This window comes from Pteropus vampyrus, unplaced genomic scaffold, assembly GCF_000151845.1.
Source record: "Pteropus vampyrus isolate Shadow unplaced genomic scaffold, Pvam_2.0 Scaffold1343, whole genome shotgun sequence".
Classification (NCBI taxonomy): domain Eukaryota; kingdom Metazoa; phylum Chordata; class Mammalia; order Chiroptera; family Pteropodidae; genus Pteropus; species Pteropus vampyrus.
This window is the reverse complement of record NW_011890124.1, coordinates 32,025-52,292: the sequence shown is the minus strand read 5'-3', so window position 1 is coordinate 52,292 and position 20,268 is coordinate 32,025. Positions and strand designations below refer to the sequence as shown.

General features: G+C 55.2%; 1 protein-coding gene and 1 long non-coding RNA gene across 3 annotated transcripts; one reads left to right on the top strand and one right to left on the bottom strand.

Annotated features, from left to right (window-relative positions):
* The first annotated feature begins 1,072 nt into the window (after positions 1 to 1,072).
* On the top strand, positions 1,073 to 2,322 carry LOC111734466. Its single transcript, XR_002778458.1, has 2 exons — positions 1,073 to 1,331; positions 1,692 to 2,322. It is a non-coding gene; the product is annotated as an uncharacterized LOC111734466 (long non-coding RNA).
* A 1,718-nt stretch (positions 2,323 to 4,040) lies between these two features.
* Positions 4,041 to 14,294, bottom strand: NANOS3 (nanos C2HC-type zinc finger 3). 2 transcript variants are annotated; one of them, XR_002778457.1, is made up of 3 exons: positions 14,079 to 14,294; positions 6,186 to 6,292; positions 4,314 to 4,343 (listed from the first exon to the last, which is right to left on the bottom strand). XR_002778457.1 is itself a non-coding variant. In XM_011386380.2 (2 exons), exons 1-2 carry the CDS (start codon positions 6,655 to 6,657, stop codon positions 4,276 to 4,278), a joined length of 540 nt encoding a protein of 179 aa, XP_011384682.1. In that variant the 5' UTR covers positions 6,658 to 9,367; the 3' UTR covers positions 4,041 to 4,275. The 2 variants fall into 2 exon arrangements, 1 of the variants encoding a protein (XP_011384682.1); XM_011386380.2 differs by lacking the exon at positions 14,079 to 14,294 and having other exon boundaries at positions 4,041 to 4,343; positions 6,186 to 9,367.
* Positions 14,295 to 20,268: the final 5,974 nt, after the last annotated feature.

The following is a 20,268-nucleotide window of genomic DNA, read 5'->3' as shown; positions in this document are numbered from 1 at the left end:
TAGCCTTACCAGGGACAAGCACTGGGCGACTATCCCTTTCTGTTACCTCACACTTGAACTGGCCTCTCTGCAGAGGCGGTGGCTTATCAATTATTTATAGCCAAGTGTCTGTTTCTGCTTGACAAGTGTGGAGGAAGGGCTAGGGTGCAGTCCTTGGTGGGGTTTCTTTCTTCTTCCTCCTTCTCCTCCTTGAAATATAAGGCAGCATGTTTTTGGTCCTTGCCCTTGCACATGCTCTATCACTAGTACCTGTTGTACCACTTGTACACACACATAGACCCTGTACAAGAACTAGAGGCAATTTAGTCAAAGTGGCCTTACTGTTGTGTGAGCAAAGAGGAGGGAGATTCACATCTGAATCTCCGATGGCCTCACTGGGCTGATACGACCCCACATGGACATCTGGAAGCTCCCGGGGCAAGGCCTGGGCTTGATGGCCTGTAGCTGAGTGAGGTTAAGAACTGGGCCAGGCAACCATCTCTGGATGACTGAGGCCTGTGGAGCAGAACCAGAGATTTTGTAGTGACAGCCCAGGAGGTACTACCAAGCCCGAGGTGTGGTAGGCTTGAGGGAGAGCTGTTGGCGGGATGCCGACCCTCTGCCAGCACCCGCAGGCTGCTCACGTTAGATACGGTAGGTGCTGTGGCACATCTACCGCTCTCGTAGATGTTAACGCCATCCAGAACTACTCTGGGCACTGGGGCACTGGGAAGGCGGCACGGGACAGGACAAAACACGAAGCTTTGATCCATTGTGTGTTGGGCAGGGCAGGCAGGGTGAGAAAGAGACAAGCAGAGTGTTAGGGGAAAAAGTGGGGAAGGGGTTAAAATTTTAATTTAGTGATCAAGGAAGTCCTGCTACCACTCTCCACCCCACCCCCCCAAAAAAGAGGAGACGTTTAGAAAGAACATTCCAGAGCCCTAGACGGTGCAGTGGGCCAGGTTTCCATTTTCATAACCTCCACCCATGCTGCATGGGAGACAAGCTGTAGAGGCAGGAGCTGGGGTGCCAGGGAGCCTTTGGCAACGGTCCAGCCGAGAGCAGCTGTGGTGGGAGAGAAGTGGCTGGATTCTGGGTGTGCTTTTGGCAGTCGAGGCCCCTGGGTTAGCCATCAGAGCTCTGCCCGTGGTGGCTTATTATCTGGAAAAGCAGACAGCTCAAGGCCCAATGAAAGAACCCCAGAATGGTGTTTGGCCAGGCTGTCTGCTGAGGGCACGTCTCTTGTCCTCTCCCACCAGTACCCATGAGGGGATCCAGCCCTGTGAAGCCGCCAGGATGGAGGATGCAACAGACACCATGCGAGGCCTCATAGTTGAGCTCTCCAACCTGAAGTAAGATCTGGGCTTGCATCTACAGGGAACAGACAGGACAGGCAGCGGGGATGGGGCCCAGGGAGGAGCGGGGAGGGGAGAACCAGTGGGGCAGCAAAAAGAAGCCCCCCTCCAGTAGCCCAGGCCACCCAGCAAGGGACTTCCAGAAATTGTCTTCCTTCTGGGCCCTAGCCTGTCATGTCATAGACCTGTCCTGTGCAGAATTGTTAGGTTTTGAAGAGGGGCTGAGATGGTCAGTCTGCTCTGTAACAGGCTGATTCTGTGTGTGACCTATGAGTGTGCATGAGTGTGTTAGCCCGTGTAAACAGGAATGCGAGGCGTGTCCTGCTGTAGCTCACGGCCAGTGCTGTTTCTGCCTAGCCGCATGATCATGAATGCCCACCGGGACATGGAATCCTCCAAGCGCCTCAGCTACCGAAAGGCGAAGCCCGCGAGTGGACCCTACACACCAAAAGGGGCCGGGCCTCACCCTCGTGGGGAGCAGTCCTGGAGGGATACGTAGGTGCTTCCCAGCGGGGATGCTGAGCGAGCCTTTGTGCTGTGCCTCCCGTTCCCATGGATGTGCGTGTGTTTTCTTGGAGCCCTGGCCCACAGAAGGGCTTGATTGCTGCCAAACAGCTAGCAATGGTGCCTTGGCATACCCCGGAAAGCCTGCAGTCCCCCATACTGCTCCAATGGGTCCTAGTGGGCTTCAGCAGATTTGGGAGGCAGCTTCCCCTGGGAAACCTTGGAGGCCCCACTGGAGTCAACAGCCTCCCTCCGGAGTCTGTATGGGGGAGGGAACCTGCTCCTCCCTAAACTGAGGCTGCAGTGGGAGGTGGAGGCAGCCTGGGTTTGCAAATTTTGGAGGCTTAGCCAAGGTTATGGCAGTTCAGAATGTTTCTTTTCTGGAAGAGAAAAGACCTCCCTTGTTTATTTGTCTTTCTCTGATTTCCATTTTATTTCTTCCGGGAAGGCCATTAATAAATGATTCCCTAGTGAGGCCCCAGGACCTGCTGTTTGGAGTTTGAAGTGTTCTGGTTCCTTGATGTTCCGCCCACAGACCTTTCTGCCTCTTTCCCCTTTCACTTCTCATTCTCCCTGCGAAGGCAAGTGGGGCCACCGCTGGGACACAGGCCAGAGGGTTCCTGCAAGTTCCCGAGTGTGTCAGATTCTGGGAGCGGATGGCTATGTGTTCCCAGTCAGGCACACACACCAGTATCTGTGGGGCAGTGAGCCCACCAGACATCCACCTAGAGAGTTTGCTTTCAGCGCTCAGTGGCCCCGTCTGTCCTCTGTGGGACAAGCTACTTTGAGGCCTCAGCCTGGGAAGAGGCAGTCCTGGGGAGTTGCAGTTGATGCCGACTTGGTGCTGAGGGCGGGTGCTGCACACCTTATCCCGAACAAGCCTGACCACAACCCGCATGGCAGTGTCAGAGGCAGCCCCAGCCACTGTGAAGCCGCCAGGCTTCAAACCCATTTCACAGAAAACGATGCTTCTATTAAATTGGTCACAACCAGGTGGATCAGACCCGCCTCTGTATTAGTCACTGTGGCTCCCACACCCAGCACCCAAACTCCTAGGGCCATGGCAGGGAACCTCGCCTACTGCCTTCTTACACCCAAGTAGAGCCCATGTGAGAGGGGAGCAAGTTTGGTGGGGGTCCCCCACCACCTCTCCTTCCTTGACCTCCCCAGGTTCAAGCCCCAGTGGCCCTCACTTACGCCATTAGCAGTTTGCAGCAGCAGGTGGTGGCTGGGATGTTGTTTCCGCAACTCAGTTTGAAGACCCTTGGGGCTGCTAAGAAGCCTTCTGTGTCTTTCTCATCCCCTCTCCCTGCCAAGCCTAGGCAGCAGCCTGTCTTCAAGGACAGGCTCCCATCCTTGGCTTTCCTCATGGGTGGCCTCAGGTTCCAGTTCAAGGGCAGAGGGGACCTGCAAAGTCCAACTCCTGCCCCCACCCAACCATGGGAGAGTGTGGGCTTGGGCAGAGGCCCATCCTGGGTTTGGGGGAGCAGTGTAGATGGACACTTGCCACCTGCTGCCCCCTAGAGACCAGGGAAACAAGCTATGGCAGTAGAGGGGGCTGGCAGGGTAGGCATTCCTCAGAGCGCAGTTTCCCAGGAGAACTGGATCACAATTCCTGGGTGGGAAGGAATCGCCATTCCCTCCTGCCCTTGCCCAGGCTGACCCAAAATGTCTCCACAATGCCCCTGCCAGAGGCCTGGGATGGCTGACACCCCCGGGACACAGCCCCCACCCCCTAGAAGTCCTTCCCTTGCTCTGAAGGGCCTGGCATGTGACTATGGCCCCAGGTCGCTGGGACATTATGGTATAATTGTCTCTCGATGCCCCTCTCAAATCAGGGCCCCACCCCCAGGGTGGGGGATTCCACCCATTTGGTATGTCAGTATGTGTGGGGTAGCTGGAAGGGAGTTTGAGAACACCAAACATCACAGAAAGGGCCTAATGTACTAATGTGGCAGCAGAGCGTCCTGCCCAGAAGTGACCCCTCGGAGTCCCACAGTCTCCCTGTGGCACTCACTCCCTCCGCATTTCAGCTCACTGCAGCGCCCCAGCCCCATGAACCAAACTCCAGACAGCAGTCGGGAAAGTGGAGGTCAGAGTAACACGTGCAGGCTGGCACAGCCAGGAGAGAAATAAGGTGCCCCAACCCCGCCGGAGATGTTCCAGTTACCATGTCCCAAGACCAGCCTCGTCTGATGCTGATCCATTCATAGCATTTATTGAGCGCTGACTGGGTGTCCAGTGCTGGGGAGGGAAGACGGGGGTGTCTGAGGACCACTTCCTTCCTCACAGGGCTCTTTGGACTGTGCTCCCAGCCTGGAGAAGGTCCAGGGGCGGGGCCTCGTTGGGTGCATCTTCCCCGAAATCTAGTGTTCACAGAGTCAGGGTCCCAAGCCCCAAGAGAAGGCAGCATCCACCTCTTCCCCGCACCTGCCTCCTAGGCAGAAGTGGAGGGGCAGCAAGAAGACGGCGAAGGTCCAGACGACTTCCCGGCACCTTTGGAACCTGAATTTTAAAATGGAGTGGGGAAGAGAAAAGCAATAATAGGTAATGAATGATTCCACGTTCGCAAAGTGCCAGTTCAACCTGCAGGGCTCTCGGGCTCTGGCGCCACCTGGAGGCTGATTCTGGAATAGCATCCCAGTCACATTCCTAGACCAGAGCACCCCCAGGTGGGACCCAGAACCGGACACTCTGGCCGGCTGTGCTGCCCCCTCGTGGCCGCAGGCTCCGGGGACCCTGGATTTGTGACACCGACTGTTACCAGGGAGGCGAGCCCCAGGTGTTCCTTCTCTGGCAAGAGAGGGGTCTCTCACCCTTCACTCTACACCCCAGGAAGTGTCTTCCTACAATCAAGGGGGGAAGGAAGATTCTGAGACCATCATTCTAAGTCCTCTCAGCTTCCAGAGTCTCCCAAGTTAAACCTCCTGGAACCTCACAAGGATACTGTCTTTTTCCTGGAGGCAGTCTCTCATTCTTCTAACAAATGTTTACTTTGCAGCTGCGGGGGCAGGGTCCTCCCGCTGGGTCACCTCCCTCAAGGAGCACACAATCTGATGGGGGAGGCACTACCAACCCAGAACACCCAAATGGGCAGCGACAACACCCCATCAGACCCAACCCCTCTGTTGGCTAACTTCCTGGTAAAGTCACTAAAACGGATTTGTCCTTTAAAACGCCACAGGAGCTGAGGTCTTTTGCATCCATAATGATAACTACTGCCATTTAAGCCCAAGTTACTCAAAGCCTGTGTCAACCTAGGCCTGGCAGCATGGCGGCCTCACTGGGAACTGATTAGAAGTGCAGGTGCTCAGGCCCCACCAGGAACTGCAGGACTGGAATCCGAATTTTATGAGCAAGATCAGGGTGACCCCACATGGTGGGCTGTGCAGGTGAGCAGAGCCAGTTTTGACCTCAGGGCAGCTCCAGCTCTCCTAGGTTGCAGCCCTAAATGCCCTCCTGGACTGCTCCCCACAGAGCAAACTCATGGGCTTTCCGCCAACCTGATGTTCCCTCCTGCCTGCCTTGGACCCCTCTGCCTAGAAAACCAGCCTCCTCCAAACTCAGATCCATTCCTGTGGCCAGCTGCTTAGCTACTACGGTCTAACATACTCAACACACAGGCCTGGTCTTGCCCCTTCTGTGGCTCCCTAGTGCCCAAGTTCAAAGCTGTAGGCCCTTGGCCTGTCCCGAAATCTCTGACACCTCCCCCTCCACCATACGCGTACACACACTCTATCCCTAAATCCCTGAACAAGCCCCAATACCTGGGCCACACTTTCAGTGCTCAACCAAACTGGATTAGGCTTCCAGAAGTCACTTCCTCCAGGAAGCCCTCCTGGATACTCTTCATCTGGATCAAGTGCTTCCTCTAGAGTCCCATTCAGCACCTATCACCTGTGTTCTAACTGCTGTTCTCTCATCCACCTTGTCCACTGATGGTCCAGTGTTTGGCACAGAATGGGCACACAAACTTTAGCAAATGGGTGAGGAAATGAGGAAGCTGGGGTTGAGAGACTCTGAGCAGTTTTTTAGGGCACACAGCTCCTCAGTGCCAAGAAGTGCCAAGACCCTGCCAAACCTGTCTGCAGACCCCAATGCTAGTCCCCATGGCCTCCCCACCACATCACCTGTGCTTGGAAAAGGCTGGCACTTCCTCCAAAGAGGGAGAGTCCCTTGCCTAACGCCACACACCAAACTCAAGCCCCAGTTACCTACACTGAGCAACACTTCTAGAATACTGTTCTTGGGTTTCTACAGAGCTTCTCCCCTCAACCCTTTGAAGTAGGTACTGGAGTTAATCCCACTTCACTGAGGTAGGCCCCCTCCACAGATTTCCCCAGCCACCTGCACTGGCTCCTCCTCCTGCTCCTCCTCTGCGGTGGCCTGCGTCCTGGGTCCTCGCCTTGTCTGGCCGAGCCAGCCTCTTGCCAGCGGAGTTGCGGGTGGTATAGCTGTAGACAGAGGTGTAGCCTTGGCCGGTGAGCGGGCAGAAGCGGCGGGTGTGGGCACGATCGCGAGTGGCACCGCACTGGGGGCACACGTAATCTCGAAGGATGGGGCACAGAACCCGGCCCGCCTCGTCCTTGAGCACGTGGGACTGGTAGATGGCCCTAGACTCGCCATTGTGTTTGCAGAAAGAGCACAGGCGTTCAGGAGCTGGTGAGGATTCTGGGCTGGACCTCTGATCCCCTGGTCCTGGTCCTGGTGCTGGTTCTGGCTGGGGGTCCAGCCTGGTCTCAGGCTCTTCTTCCTCACGAAGAGCCCCCACCAGACGTGCCAAACCCAGGTAATCCGTCCATAGATCAAATGTCCCCATGGCTGGGCAATATGTGCCAGGCAGAGGGGCAGAGAGAGAAGAAACCCTGCCTGCGCCAAGCTCGTCCTTCTCCCTTCTCCCTTCTCCCCTGCCCCTCCCTTCCCCTCCCTTGCCCTCTCTGGAGCCTAGGAGTCTGGGCTGTCAGTTCCCTCCTTATACCTCCAAGGGGGTATGAAGGGGGAGGAACAGGCTGTGGGAGATTCCTTATTGTCACAGGGGGGCTTGCTGCTGCTCCCTGTAAATGCACCTGCCAAGGAGATGCATGATCTCTGAATGAGGGCAAGGGGGTTTGCGTGACAGAACACAATCTGCAGGGAGCACCCACAATTTGGAGCCACACGTCCCACCCAGAGGGCATTGGGAGGGCTACCCCTACTCCTCCTTGGAGGAGGCCAGCCACTCAGCCCCACAGGATTTTTTTAGGAGGTGGGGGGACGGAAGCCCTGCCTCCAAGACAAGCATTGCTGTAACCTGTAACTTAGTAACTGCTTTCTTCCTTCCCCTGGGCTGGGGGAGGAGCCAGGTGCCCCTGGGCCTTTTGGGGAGGGGGAAGAGCCTGATATTCCAGAGGTCTCTGGAAGTGGAGGCTCGATGTGGAGGGACAAGGGCCCAGCTCTGGTCTCCTTCAGGGCACTTTCACACTCATTGTCTCACTGGAACCCGCTCTTAAAGGATGAACAAATTGAGGTATGAAGCCACCTGCCAGCAGAGTTATTCACAAAGACTTAACACAAAAGCCTACTGCCCCCATCCAGTTGTTGGAGCCCCAGGGCTGCGTGCTGCAGAGGCAGCCTGTTCTGGCCCTGGGGTGGAAAGAAGGGTGAGATGGGGAAGTAGGGGAGAGCAGAGGTACAGGTTGAGCTAATGGGGGGGACCCCCAGCATTCACTAGTGCCTTTATCCCCCCTCTCTCAAATGAGACCTCAGCTCAATCTCAGAAGGATAGAATATGCCCAGGAGTCACCAGGTGGGGCACAAGACACGCAGGTGGAGAAATCAGCCTGTACCAAGGTGGACAGTTGAGGGTAACAGGTCTGCAGGCACCAGGGAAAGGGTAAGAAAGCTGAGTCCAAGACTTGGACACAGAAAAGAGGGGTTACACTGCCTACCCACACCATTCATTCAAGAAACATGGAGCCCTCCAGAGCGAGGCTCACCACCTACTTTCAGAAAGGTTTTTCAGCTGTCCACCTCCCCCGACCCTCCAGGATTTCTGCCCCAAATTCAGCTTCCACCTGGATCCCAAACACCAGACCTCCCCAAGGGGTGAGAGACCAGGATCAGTGCAAGGTACAGGCTGAGCAATTCTAGGGGGGAATCCATGGTGGGTGTTGTCTCCTAGCCCACTCGCCTTAGGCTGTGTGCAGCCCAGCCACAGTGACATTCATCCCTCGGTGGGTCTGGCCTCCATCTTCACAACCCACCGACAACAATGAATGTTGATTGTGACCTTCCAACAATGACTGTGACCTTCGCTGTGGCTTAAGGGAGGGGATGTGCTCAGGTCCGACCAGCCCCCCAGATCTGGAAGGTAGATGGCAGTTCCAGGCCTCGGGGTCCACTCAACGGTCGATGGTTTGCCTGAACTGCCCAAACTCACCGACAGGTTGAATGTTCCCCCAAGCCCTTGGCAACTTCTTGGGGGTGGGGGTCCCAGAGTGGAGGGTGGGAGACAGGAAACTAGAGGAGGGAGGATCCTATTGACTCATTAAGTCAGCAAACAGTAGGTACCAACTGTCTGCTCCAGAACCTGGAAAAGTACTAGATTAAGTAATAGTAACTAAATATTTTTGTAGCTTTTGCTACAAGGATGTAGCAGTACTGGAGGTGGGCTCCCTACTTCATTCATTTACTCAAATCACCCTTAGAACTGCCCTGGAAGGTGCAGATGACATCCATTTGTCAGTTTGAGAGACGGAGGCCAGAGGGCACGGCTTAGTGGCCCCAAGATGTCTGGCTGCCCTGCCGCTCCAGTTTCCCCGGGATGCAAGAGATAAACAAGTCATTTTAATACAATGTATATCTTCTGTTAGCTTCACCCTGTTCCTGATGATTTTTTATGAATCACAACAAGCCCTGGAGGTCCTCAGTGTCTTCACTTTGCAAATGCAGGGCTCGTGCAGGGCTCGCAGTGGGGCCCCTACCAGGCCCACTGGGAGTCCACTTGCCCACTGGTCAAGGGAGAAGTGAGAGGACCCGAGGGACACCCACAACCTGCCTTCAGGGTTTCAAGGCATCTGAACTCAGGCCCTCAGTGATGTGAAGGGTGCAAGGTCACTCACCCTCAGACCTCGAAATAGGTTGAGGTCGTATTGCTGCTCGGACTCTGACTACAGCAAGAAGCTGCCCCTCCTCATTTCCTCCCGGTAAAACGGGCCCCCAGTTCCTCCCTCTAGGGACCGGGAAGAGTTGGGAGCCCGCCCATGCGCAATCTCAGAGGAAGCCGCCCCCACCTAGGTCTGGGGACGCCGAGGAAGGCCTGAGGAAGGTTCTTCAAATTTCCAAGTCTCCTCCCATTTCCCTCGGGAATATAGGGCCCTAAAGGACCCTCCTGGCGTAACCCTAAAGCGGATCAGAGGCCTTAATTATGCTAAATTTGAATGAGCCCCAGAACTCCCCTTGCAGAGGCGGCTTGAACCAGCCCAGCGCTCCAAGCCCCGCCCTGAGACCCCACCCCGAGGCTGCTCCCGGAGATTGGTCTTTCAAAAGCCACCGACCCATCCCCTTAAAGCCCACCCACATGTTACCAGTTCCTACTACCCGCCCTCTAAAACCCACCCATATAAACTCCCATGGAGCCCGCCCTCAAACTCAACACCCATAAAACCCGCCCCTAAGCTGGTTTTCAAAGAGCCCAGCTCTCCTAAGGCCTGCTCCTGGGCACTGTCCCTTCTGACACACATTTTGCCGGCTCCAGGGGCGCTCAAGGCCACAGAGCCCTCCCCCTCAAGGTCCCTCCTTTAAAGCCTGCTTGCCTAGACCCTACGGTCTGCGTCCCTACGGAGTTACCAAGGCCACCCCCTTGGAGCCCAACCCACCTAAGGTCTGCCCAGACAGGACCTGTCCGCAAACCGGACCCCGCCCCCTCGGAGCCCGAGCCCCTCGCAAGACGCCCTCGTGAAATTTCCCCACGTCGTGAAGCTCCTTCCCCAAAGCCCGGTCTCTCGACCCCAGGTCGCGGTCCAATCACGTCCCCACCCCTGTCGGGAGCCCCGGCTGGGGCACACTACCCCGCGGCCCATCTTCTCGGCCAGCTGGGCCCCATTCGGGCGCGGGGGTGGGTGGGCGGCGGCCAGGGCTCCTCCTCTTTACCCCCGACAGGTATCTGGGCCTTTCCGAGGGAGAATGTGGGATCTCTGGCTTTGGAGATGGTGATCCTAACGAAGAGAATGCCTAGGACTCTGGGGGGAGGAGGGTGGGTTTGGAGAGCAGAGTAAGTGATAATAACGCTACATTCATCACCCTATTATTAGGAGACTTATTTTATCGATGAGGAAGATGAGGCTCTGAGAGTTTGGTATACAACTCTCGGAGGTTCCTCAAAAGCTTTGTTCTTGGTGACTATGAAGCTAGAACGCGGGGTCATCGGGTCCGAGGCACTCTGGCCACATTGGAGAACCCCTAAAACACCCTTTCTCCTTCTGTATCTCCTCTCCACTTGCTTCCCTGAGGGCTTTGACCTTGATCTACCAAGGAGGGAGGTCCCTGCAAGGGGTGTCCCCAAAACAGGAAGGACGAGCAGGGGGTGTCTGATCTGGGGATTCAGGAAGACAGGGCTGGGGGAAGTGGGCGGGGGATCCGAGTCGAGGGGCGGGGCCGGAGGAGGTGCGCAGCCCCGCCCCGTCTTTTGGAGGAGGGGCTGTCTGGGGCCTCCCGGGGTCTGTCTCCCTTTGTCTGCAGTGGTCGGCGCTGGCTTCCCGCCCTTGCCCTCGGTGTCTGTCTAGGTCCGCCTGTCTGGGTCTGACTGTGCTCCTCACGGGCCTGTGTTTGTCTGGGTCTCCCGCCCTGCGTGCGCTCCTGTCGCTGGGTCTGCCTGTGGGTATCTGGCCCATTACACCTGATCTGTGTCTGTCGGCTTGTCCCCTCCACCACGTATGAGGCTGGCCCTTGGCAAGAGGCAGCCTCTGGTCTGTCTGTATCTCACTGTCTGGACTTGGGGCCCTTGGGGAGGGGCTGACTGTTCCTCTGGCCAAGTGTCCTGAAGCTTTCTGGGGGCCGATTGGACTTCCATCTGACTTTGAAGCTCAGTAGGGTGGGTGCAGCTGTCTCCTCCCACCCCTCACCCCTCCCTGGTGCAAGCCAGAGGTGCCCTTCGATGCTATTTTGGTCCTCATTCTCCTTCGTAGCACCTGAGAGCCCACCCCCACTGCATCCCAGCCGGGAGGGTCTGTCTGGGCAGGGAGCTGGGAGCAATGTGTGAGAGGAGCCTTCCAGAAGCCACACTAATCCAGGCCCATCCCCACCCTGAGCTCCAGGAAGGCAGGGCCGCTGGTGCAGGTCTGGGGGTCAGAGTCAGAGGTGAGAAGGTGATGGATGGAAGCAGCTCTGCCATCAAGTTGAAGAAGGGGGTGGGGACAAGAGGTCAGAGGTTCAGAGATTCCAGGGGGTGTCTGGAGCCCTGTGTGTGTCTCTGTATGTATGTCCATGAATGTGTTCCTGCATGAGTGTCCCAGTTTGTGTCCCAGTGTGCATATGTCCTGTGTGTGTATGCACAGACCTAGGGAGGATGTGGGGTAGGGCTTGGCAGACAAAGATCCCATTATGGGGTTATGGCAGCAGTGCACTTAGGGGGTCCCCAAGTTGAGTCTCATTGATGGCCCAGGCTGTCTAGACTGGTGGGCAGGGGGCTCCTCATTTCCCCCATATCTGCGTAGCATCTCTGGTTCCTGCTCTGCCCTCCCCTTGCCAGCTCCCAGCTTCCTCTGTCTGTTCAGGCTCGGGCCCTTCGTGCAGGATACTCAGACAAGGGCTGCGTCTGTCCCACCCAGACCTGGGGGCAGCCAGAGGGCTAGGAGCCCCGACTTCCTTTCCAAGCCCACCAGGTGTGGAGCCAGGGCTGGGAGAGGCAAGAAGGCTCCAGCTTCTTTGGGATTAGGGTTAGGGGTTGTGGAGCCGGTTGATGGGAAGTTTAGACACTTCTACTGAGACTCACAGTTCAGTGCAACCCTTGTCTGGGTCAGGGTGGGCTCTCTGTAAAATGCAGGGAGCAGCTACCTATGGGCTTGTTACTGGAGGGCTGCAGTGGGCTTGGGGTCCAAGCTACTTAAGTGGGCTATTGTGGGGGTCAGTGGGTGTCTGTAAATCTAGGTGGGTGTGTGTGTAGTGGGTGGCTGTCTCTATGCCAGTTGTACATGTATGTCGGTGTTCCTGTGGGCTTCTGTTTGTGTATGGATGTCAGTGTGACTGTGGGTGTGCGTCAGGCTAATTGTGGGTAATTGCAGGTCGATGTGTGAGCCAGAGTACGTGGGTGTCTGGCATCTGTCAGTGCCACTGTGGGTGACTCTGTGATATGGTGTCTTCTCACCCCATTACTAAAATGTCAGCTCCAGGAGGGCAGGGATTTTGATCTCTTGTATCCTTAGCACTAGAATGGTGCCCAGTACATAACAGATGCTCAATAAACAAGTGTTGGCTTTATGGCCATCCTGGTGACTGGATTTCTACATGTCCCAGTGTCATTTTCCCATAGGTCTGTCTGCGCTATTGTGCATGTTATTGTATCTGCATATCGGTATTATTGCAGTTGTCCAGGTGTATTATCAAGTGTTACGGTACGTGACTATGGGTATAGGTACTACTGAAGCATACATATCTGTTTGTGGGTGACAGTGTCATAATGGATGTCTAGGAGGGTCAGTTTTACCATGGGCAACGGTGCATCAGCTTGTGCAGCTGTGTTATATATACATCTGTCAAGATTACTGTGACCTGATGTCAGCGTCCGAACAGGCCTTATACCTTCTGTGTGTATGTGTGTCACGTTGCCTGGGTGACTGTGGGTGACTATGGGTGTGTCCTTGCTTGGGCAGGCACATGCCTGTCTATATGTGTGTGTCCCAGTTCTTGTAGTTAATGGTGCCCGTACTTGTGTCAGGCGTTTAACATATCTGTGGTTGTCAAAGTTGCCCACAGGGTAACAGGCTTTGGGTGCTCATGCCATAGTGTGCATTATGTGTGCCATAGAGAACGATTTGTGTGTCTGTTGTATGCAAGGCTGTGTCTATGCTGTGTCTACCGTCCGTGGTGGTTGCATTTTCATGTGACAGTGTTTTCAGGGATGTCAGCCCTGGATGTCCACGTCATTGTGGATGTAGTGTGTGCCCACGTGGCAGTGTTATTGTGGGTGATGTGTGTGCATGTGTGTATCAGCATTCCTGCAGGTGATGTGAGTAATGGGGAAGCTGTGTGTCCATGTATAGTGTGCGGATTTTGGGTTCTTTATCCGTGATTTGGGAATATGTAACTGTGGCTCTGTAAATGCGTCTGCGAGCAGTACAGAGCAGTGTGGAAATAGTGGGAAAGGAGATTGCGGGGACTGAAGTGTAGTGGGGTGGGGGGGGGTATTTCTCACTTCCCATTAGCCAATGAGGGGTCTTCTCCAACCCCCCCATCCCAACATGCACTCTAGGGCAGGTCCGTGTGAAAGGTTCCCTGTCTCTTTAAAAGGGCTCTCCAGCAGTGAGATTCGGGGCCATTTTTCCTTTTTATGGCCAGTTTTGGAAGGCGTGTTCCAGTTAGCACACCTTGGCCCTAGTAACTACCCTGTAGCCGCCTCTGGTAATGACAAGCCGGCGGGGAGCCGGCAGAGGCCCGCTGCAGTCCCCGGCCCGCGGCTGCGGCCAGGCGGGAGCGGGGTCTCCGCGGGGATCGGTGTCTGCAGGGCCCGCGTAGGCCCGCGCACCCGTGAACTTGGCCGGCAGCGCCCTCCCGAACGCACGCGCGTCGGGCCGGAGACTCTTCTAGCCCTGCATTTCCGAGGTCCCCACCCGCTCTGCCTCCCCAAGAACAAAGCTCGCCGCCGCCCTGTCCCGGGGCCTCCCCGTGGTCAGGTGTCAGGAGGCCTGGGCGCCGCTGTACCTACGCCCCCAATCATGCGTCCCCGCCCCTCGGGGGCATCTCTGCCCGCTCTACCCCCACTCGCGACCCCAGCTCTGAGACTTGAGGGCCTTTCCACTTTGGGGAGTCTGGTCCTCTCCGCGCCCCTGCTCGGGGAAGGCGAGGCGCATAGATGCCGCCGGGGCCTCCCCGCCCCCCTTCTCCAGCCGCCGCAACAATGGAGGGCCGGGCCGCAGAGGCCGGGGCGCCCGCCCCCCGGCAGCCAGCAGGTGCGCGAGGGGGCTGCGGCTGGGTCCCGCCGCCGTCCCGCCCCGCCGCGCCCCCTCCCCGCGGGCGCTCCCCGGCCTGCCCGGCGCCCGCGCTCACCTCGTTTTGGGCCGCCGCCGCGTGTCCCCTCTTGTTTCCAAAACCCGCCCGGAAAAGCCCCCCGAGCCAAGGCGCCGGCACGGGAAATTGCATTTCGGCGGCTCCAGGGCTGGGCGGGGGCTCCCCACGCCGCGGACAGGGGGAGGGGGCCGCGGGGCTCCGGCGCCGGCTCGAACCCGCGGCCGCCGCCTCCTGCCCGCCCGCCTGTCTGTCTCAGTGACGTGCCCGCGCTCCCCGCCGCCGCCGCCCCCCCTTCCCTCCTCCCCGCGCCGCGCCGGGCGGTGGGTCCAGCCGCGGCCGTGCGTGCCCCAAGGCCTCCCGCCAGGCGCACCGGGACACACGCGGGGATTCCCACGGGGCGCCCGGACGCAGCTCCTAGGTCCTGCGCGGGGGACACGGGGGCGCGAGCGAGCACACGCAGGGACCCGGACGCACGCAGACCTCAAAAGCGCAGGGGGAGCATACGCGCACAAAGGCACGCGGACCACAAACACAGGGAAGGGCATGCAAGGGTCTGTGAGTCACACACCCACGGGAGGGCTTGGCCGGACATGCAGGGGCGCTGAGGCACCGGTTACATGAGGATGTCCACAAAATGGAGCTACATACATAGGGACACCCAGGGACACACATCCTCATGCCAAGATACAGATACCATATCCACAGGGCAGCGGGGAGGGATTCAGAACTGAAATATACAGAGAGGAGCCCAGGGGCACCGCAGAAAATAATAACACATACATACACAGACTCGCAGGGATGGCCAAAGAACACACACACACACACACACACACACACACACACACACACACTTAGAGACAAGCCCGGGGGGCACACACAGCACGCACAAGATACACCGACACACAGGGATACACATAGAACCCACATACCTCCTTACCCATCAGGTATACAGTTGTGGGAACACCTGGACATGCAACATCCCAACATACTCTGATATGTTTAGACACAACACATGGACATACATAGGACAGGAACACACCCATAGAAACATGCCAGGAACCCTGTTTTCAGGGGCACACACATAGACACAAAGTTCACAGACACACAAATATATGAACAATCACTCATGCAAAAAGGGTGGAGGCACCTGGAATTCATAGAACCAATACCTGCACCCACAAAACCGCAAGACCACAGGAGTCCTTATGGACACATAAAATACAGGGACATTTGGGGACATGCATACCTGGGACCATCTGGTGTAGGCACACAGAGCCCAGGGGCACAGGCCACACACAGAAGGTGAACTAGAAAATTGTACACAAGTTGGGACTCTCCTGAGCAATCAGAGATGCTTACACAGAGTCCCCATATATACACACAAACACACACACCAGGTACATGGAAACATACCACAGCAGGGATCTTACACTAGTAGGTAACTCCCTTCAGAGATTCACACATAAATCCCCCCATATATTCCCTAACACACGCGCACACACAGCCCCTGCCTGCGCCACCAGCTGGTGGAGGGAGGTCACCTCAGGGCAGACCCTGGTGCCAGGCGGCCTCCCATTGGCCAGGGCTGAGCTGACAAATTTCTCATTCTGTTCATTTATTTCTCGCTCCCATCTGAGGGTGTTAGAGAAACCTTTGAGCTCCCCCAAGTTTGGGCCTTAACCTTTGTGGGGCCATTGTCATGCTCCACCTGGCCATTTGCACCCCCTTTAGTCCCCTCACCACAGTCCTGCCTCAGTTTCTCCTTGATGAATCCTCTTTTTTTATACCCTGCCCCTTCGTTCAGGTCTCAGCTCAGAAAGCCAGCTGTCCTAGAAAGATAATGTCTTCATGACCCTCAGTCTGGGGTCTAGCCCTACAACTCTGTACCTAACACCGCCCCCCCAAATGAGGGATAATTCCCTGGGGGGAAGCTGCAAGGATTGGAGCAAATAGTAACTGGGCCTCCGTGCGTGGGATCGGCTTTGTTGTCCCTTCTGCGCCCTCCCCCTTCAAACTGAAAAGGGGGGACTTGCTCTGTAATATACTACATTCATTCATTCCCAATCATCTCTGACTCTTCCCAGCATGCCAATGAAGTGAATATTATTCTTTTCACAAATGAGCAACGGAGGCCCAAAGAGGGCCTTGCCCTTGGCCAAGGTGGCACAGCCTGGAAGCCGCAAAGCTGGGATTATGTGCGAGGCCTTTCCCTATCTCCGCTCCAGGATGGGCCCGAAAAGACACACTCGGGCCGTCTCTCTTGCCGGCTGAACCTACCTCGGCCACCAGCAGGGGGCAGCAGACTCCGGAGCCCTCCGCGCTCTGGGGCCGGTCTGGCTCTCAGCTCCCTCTCAGTCTTACCCCGGTTCTCCCACACCCCACCCCAACACAGAAGCTGAGATCGCTGCCCCAACCACCGTCCCAGGCTGGAAGCTCCATTGCCAAAATGCAGAGGCTCCAGAAGGCAGGCTTTCTTCTTAGGTAGAACCCCCTAGAACTTATGTCCCCGCTAATCCCTCTTAAGGTCTACCTCTAGTCCCTCTTGCTGCAACACATTGGCTGGGCGGGCAGCCTCTGCATTCCTGAACTGGGTCAGACCAGGAGAGAGGATTTCTGGAGCCTGTCCCAGTGGTCAGCCCCCTTTTCCCCGCAGAGTCCTCTGAATATACCCCCCGCCACTAGAGCCCAGCACAGGATAGGAGGGGCAGTGGGGGAAGCCCCAGTGCCCAAGCAGCCTGGTTCCTTCGGGCGTGGGAACTGCTCGTCCCAGCCCCCAGTTCCTGGGGCCCCTGCCAGTGCTGACTCATAGGGGACCCAGGGCTGTGACTCAGCAGCTGCGCTTCCTGAAACTCCCCTCGAGAGAGTTCCCATCCCATGTCACCTCCTGTCCCCTTGGGAGGGTCTCCTCAGGGACCCAGATGGGGGCCAGGCGGCGGTGTGAACCAAAAAGTCATTTTCAGCTCCATCAACCAGGAGCCTCGGCTCCCAGAGGCCCCCAAGGTTGTGACCGTGCGTGGATGTGCCGGGTCATGGGGCCTGCATGTGCCCAGATGTCTGTGTAGCTTGCACACTCAGGAGTCGACCCAGAGAAACCTTGAGAAGACAAGGCCCAGACTGTGAGGGCGCCTTCCTCTACACGCCACTGGAGTCTGCGCAGGGACACTTCAGGGCCATACCAGGTCCTGGGCTGAAAGCTCATTCCCTTGACCACAAACCAGCTTCTCCAGCCATCTTCCCATCTCCGGAAATGGCAGCTCTAGCCTTCCAGCTGCCGGGGCCAAAAGCTTCCTTAACAAATGCAATCCATTAACGAATTTGGTTCCTGTTTCTCCTAAATGAATCTAGAATTCTACCCTCTCTGGAAGCCCCAACCTGGCCAAGCCCCCATCATCTCTCTTTTGGACCAGTGCAGTTGCCTCCTCCTTGTTCTCCAGGTCTCAACCTCACATAGTCTGTTCCTGCACAGCAAGGACGCCTGTGAACACGCGAGTCAGATCACATCGCTCTTCTGCTCAGAATCTTCCACGGTTTCACTCACACCAAAAGCTCAATTCCTCCCCACAGCCCTGCCCATTTTCTATCCTTTCCACTCCCCGCCCTCACCTCCTCTACTCATTGCTTCCCTCTGCTCCAGTGACATGGGACCCTCACTGTTCCTCAAACACACCAGGCACACACAGTTCAGTCTTAAGGCCTTTGCATTGGCTGTTTCCTCTGCCAGGGGCTCTCTTCCCCCAGATACCCACATGGCTGCCTCCCTTACTTACTTCCTTCAGGTCTCTGCTCAAATACCACCTCCTGAGTGAGACCCCCCCCTACTTAAAGTTGCTCATTTTTCCATTGCCTTATCGCCTTTTACCACACTGTATGTTTGATTACATATCTCATTTATTTTCTGTCTCCTGTACTCACATGTCAGCTCCTCCAGAGCAGGAAGCTGTGTCCTGATCACTGTTATAGTACTGAGAGCAGAGCCTCAGACAATCTCTGTGGCACCGATATATTGATAACTACCATGTTCCTGGCATGCTGGGGAACAAAATAGTAAAATAGGTGTGGCACCTGCCTGCCACCATATGATGGGGGGACAGTCACATAGCTTTCTGATTGCAATGAAGAGTTTTCAGTGCTGAGAGACAGAAGCACAAGAGAGTACAGGGGAGACACGGGGGCCAGCCTGGAGGATGAAGTGCAATCAGGGAAGGCTTCTGGGAGGTAAGGTCAAGAAGGGCATTGACAGCCAATGAAAAGTTTTGATTTAAATAAGATGGGAAGATATGGAAGGTTTTTATTTTTAGTCAGATTTATTGAGCTGTACTTTACATAGAGCAGACTCAGCCTTTATTTAGTTCTATGAATTTTGACAAATACATATAGTTGTGTTGTATCTGCCTGAATCACGATATAGCAGAATCCTTGGGAAGTTTTAAGCAAGAGTGTAAGGTCATGTGCACTGGGCCATGCACGCAGCAAAGAAGGCAAGATTGGAAGCAGAGGGCCAGTGGGGAGACCAGCATGACTGTCCAGGTGAGAAGGGCAGGGACCTGGAGGACACGCGAGAATGAATAGCTTCAGGAAATGGGGCTGACAGGACCACATGGAGGGGGCTTAGGAACCAAGGAGGCAGGGTGGGGTCCCCTGGGGCAAGCTGAGTCTGAGACACCTGTGGGACACCTAGGAGTAGAAGTTCAGAGAGAGAGAGAGAGTCATCAATATGCGAGTTTGGGAGGGATTTCACAAAGAAGACTGAGGAGGAGGAGAGACGCCAAGAGAACATAGCATCCCAAGGCCAAGGAGAAAATGGGCAAAGGTGATAGATACTATACAGAGGTTTAGCACAGCGATGACTGAGAAAGATTTTCTGACTCAAAAGTATGGTGTTAAGTGGTGGGATCAGGCATGGAAGGGAAAGAAACAGAGGCAGAGAGACCAGCACAGCGCTCTCCAGAAGAAGTTTATCATGAATCAGAAATGCCAGGCACCGTGTGTATCCTTTTAAATTTTTTTTAGTAGCCATGTTAAAAAAAAGTAAAATTTAACAGGCGAAATGAATGTTAATATTTGATTTACTCAGCTATATCCAAAATAGTATCATTTCAACATGTAACCACGATAAAAATTATCGACGAGGTATTTCACATTCTTTTAAAGTTTATATTTACGACATCTCACAATTTGGACTAGCCACACTTCAGGTACTCATCAGCCACGTGACAAGTGACAAACTCCCTGGAAAGTGCAGGTCTAGACAGAACTCGGTTTTGCTTTTGTATGACTCACCTCACTCACCTCTCCCTAATCCCAGCCCTATTGAATCCTGTCTTTATTTAAAATTTCGATATTTTGTTCATTATGGATCTTTCAAATTAATTTTGATTTTCAAAAATATCACACTTAAATATTAGTTAATCTCCCCTGGAAAAACTTGTACACCAATATTTACGGCAGCATCATTCATATTAACCCCGAAGTGGAAGCAACCCAAATGTCTGTTGACTGATGAATGGATTAAAAAAAAAAAATGTAGTGTGTATCTATGCCACATATTATTTGGCAATAAAAAGGAAAGAAATAGCAAGATGTGCTACAACATGAATGAACCTTGAAAAGTGAATGAAGCCAGTCACAAGGCACATTGCATGAGTCCATTCATACATAGAGACAGAAAGTAGATTAGGGGTGCTGGGGGCTGAAGAACGATGAGGGTGATATGGGGAGTGATTGCTGATGGGCACCAGGTCTCTTTGGAGGGTGATGAAAATGTTCTAAAATTGATTGTGGTGATGGTTGCATCACTCTGTGAATATACTAAAAACAGTGAACTGTACACTTTAAATAGGTCAATTGTATGGTATGTGAATTTTCTCTCAATAAAGCTGTTATAAAAATATTTAATCTTGATTGCTGAATGTTCTGGTGCCCACTTAATCCTTACCCTATCCCTGCCCTGCTGTCCCCTCCCACACCAAATTGAAGAGGGACAGCTAAGGTGGGGGGAAGGCCTCAGGGTAGAAGAGGAGAGGTGGTAAAGCTGGGGAGATGTGGCCAGCTGTGCCCCCAGCACCTTTTCTCCTGCCAGCAATCACTGAAGAAGTGGCAGGCTCCAGGATGAGAAGAATGATGGCTCTTTCTGGGGTGTATCTGAAGCCTAATTCCAAGGGCCCTGGCCTGCCTACCAGTCCAGACAGCCTGACTCAATTTGTCCACTGTGTGCGTGTGACCCTCCGCT

Excerpts from the sequence above, each read along its gene's own strand:
- NANOS3 (XM_011386380.2), bottom strand. The coding sequence starts at position 6,657 with ATGGGGACATTTGATCTATGGACGGATTACCTGGGTTTGGCACGTCTG. Across the intron at positions 4,344-6,185 it reads AGGAGGAGGAGCCAGTGCAG|GTTCCAAAGGTGCCGGGAAG; the intron begins GTGGCTGGGGAA and ends TTTAAAATTCAG.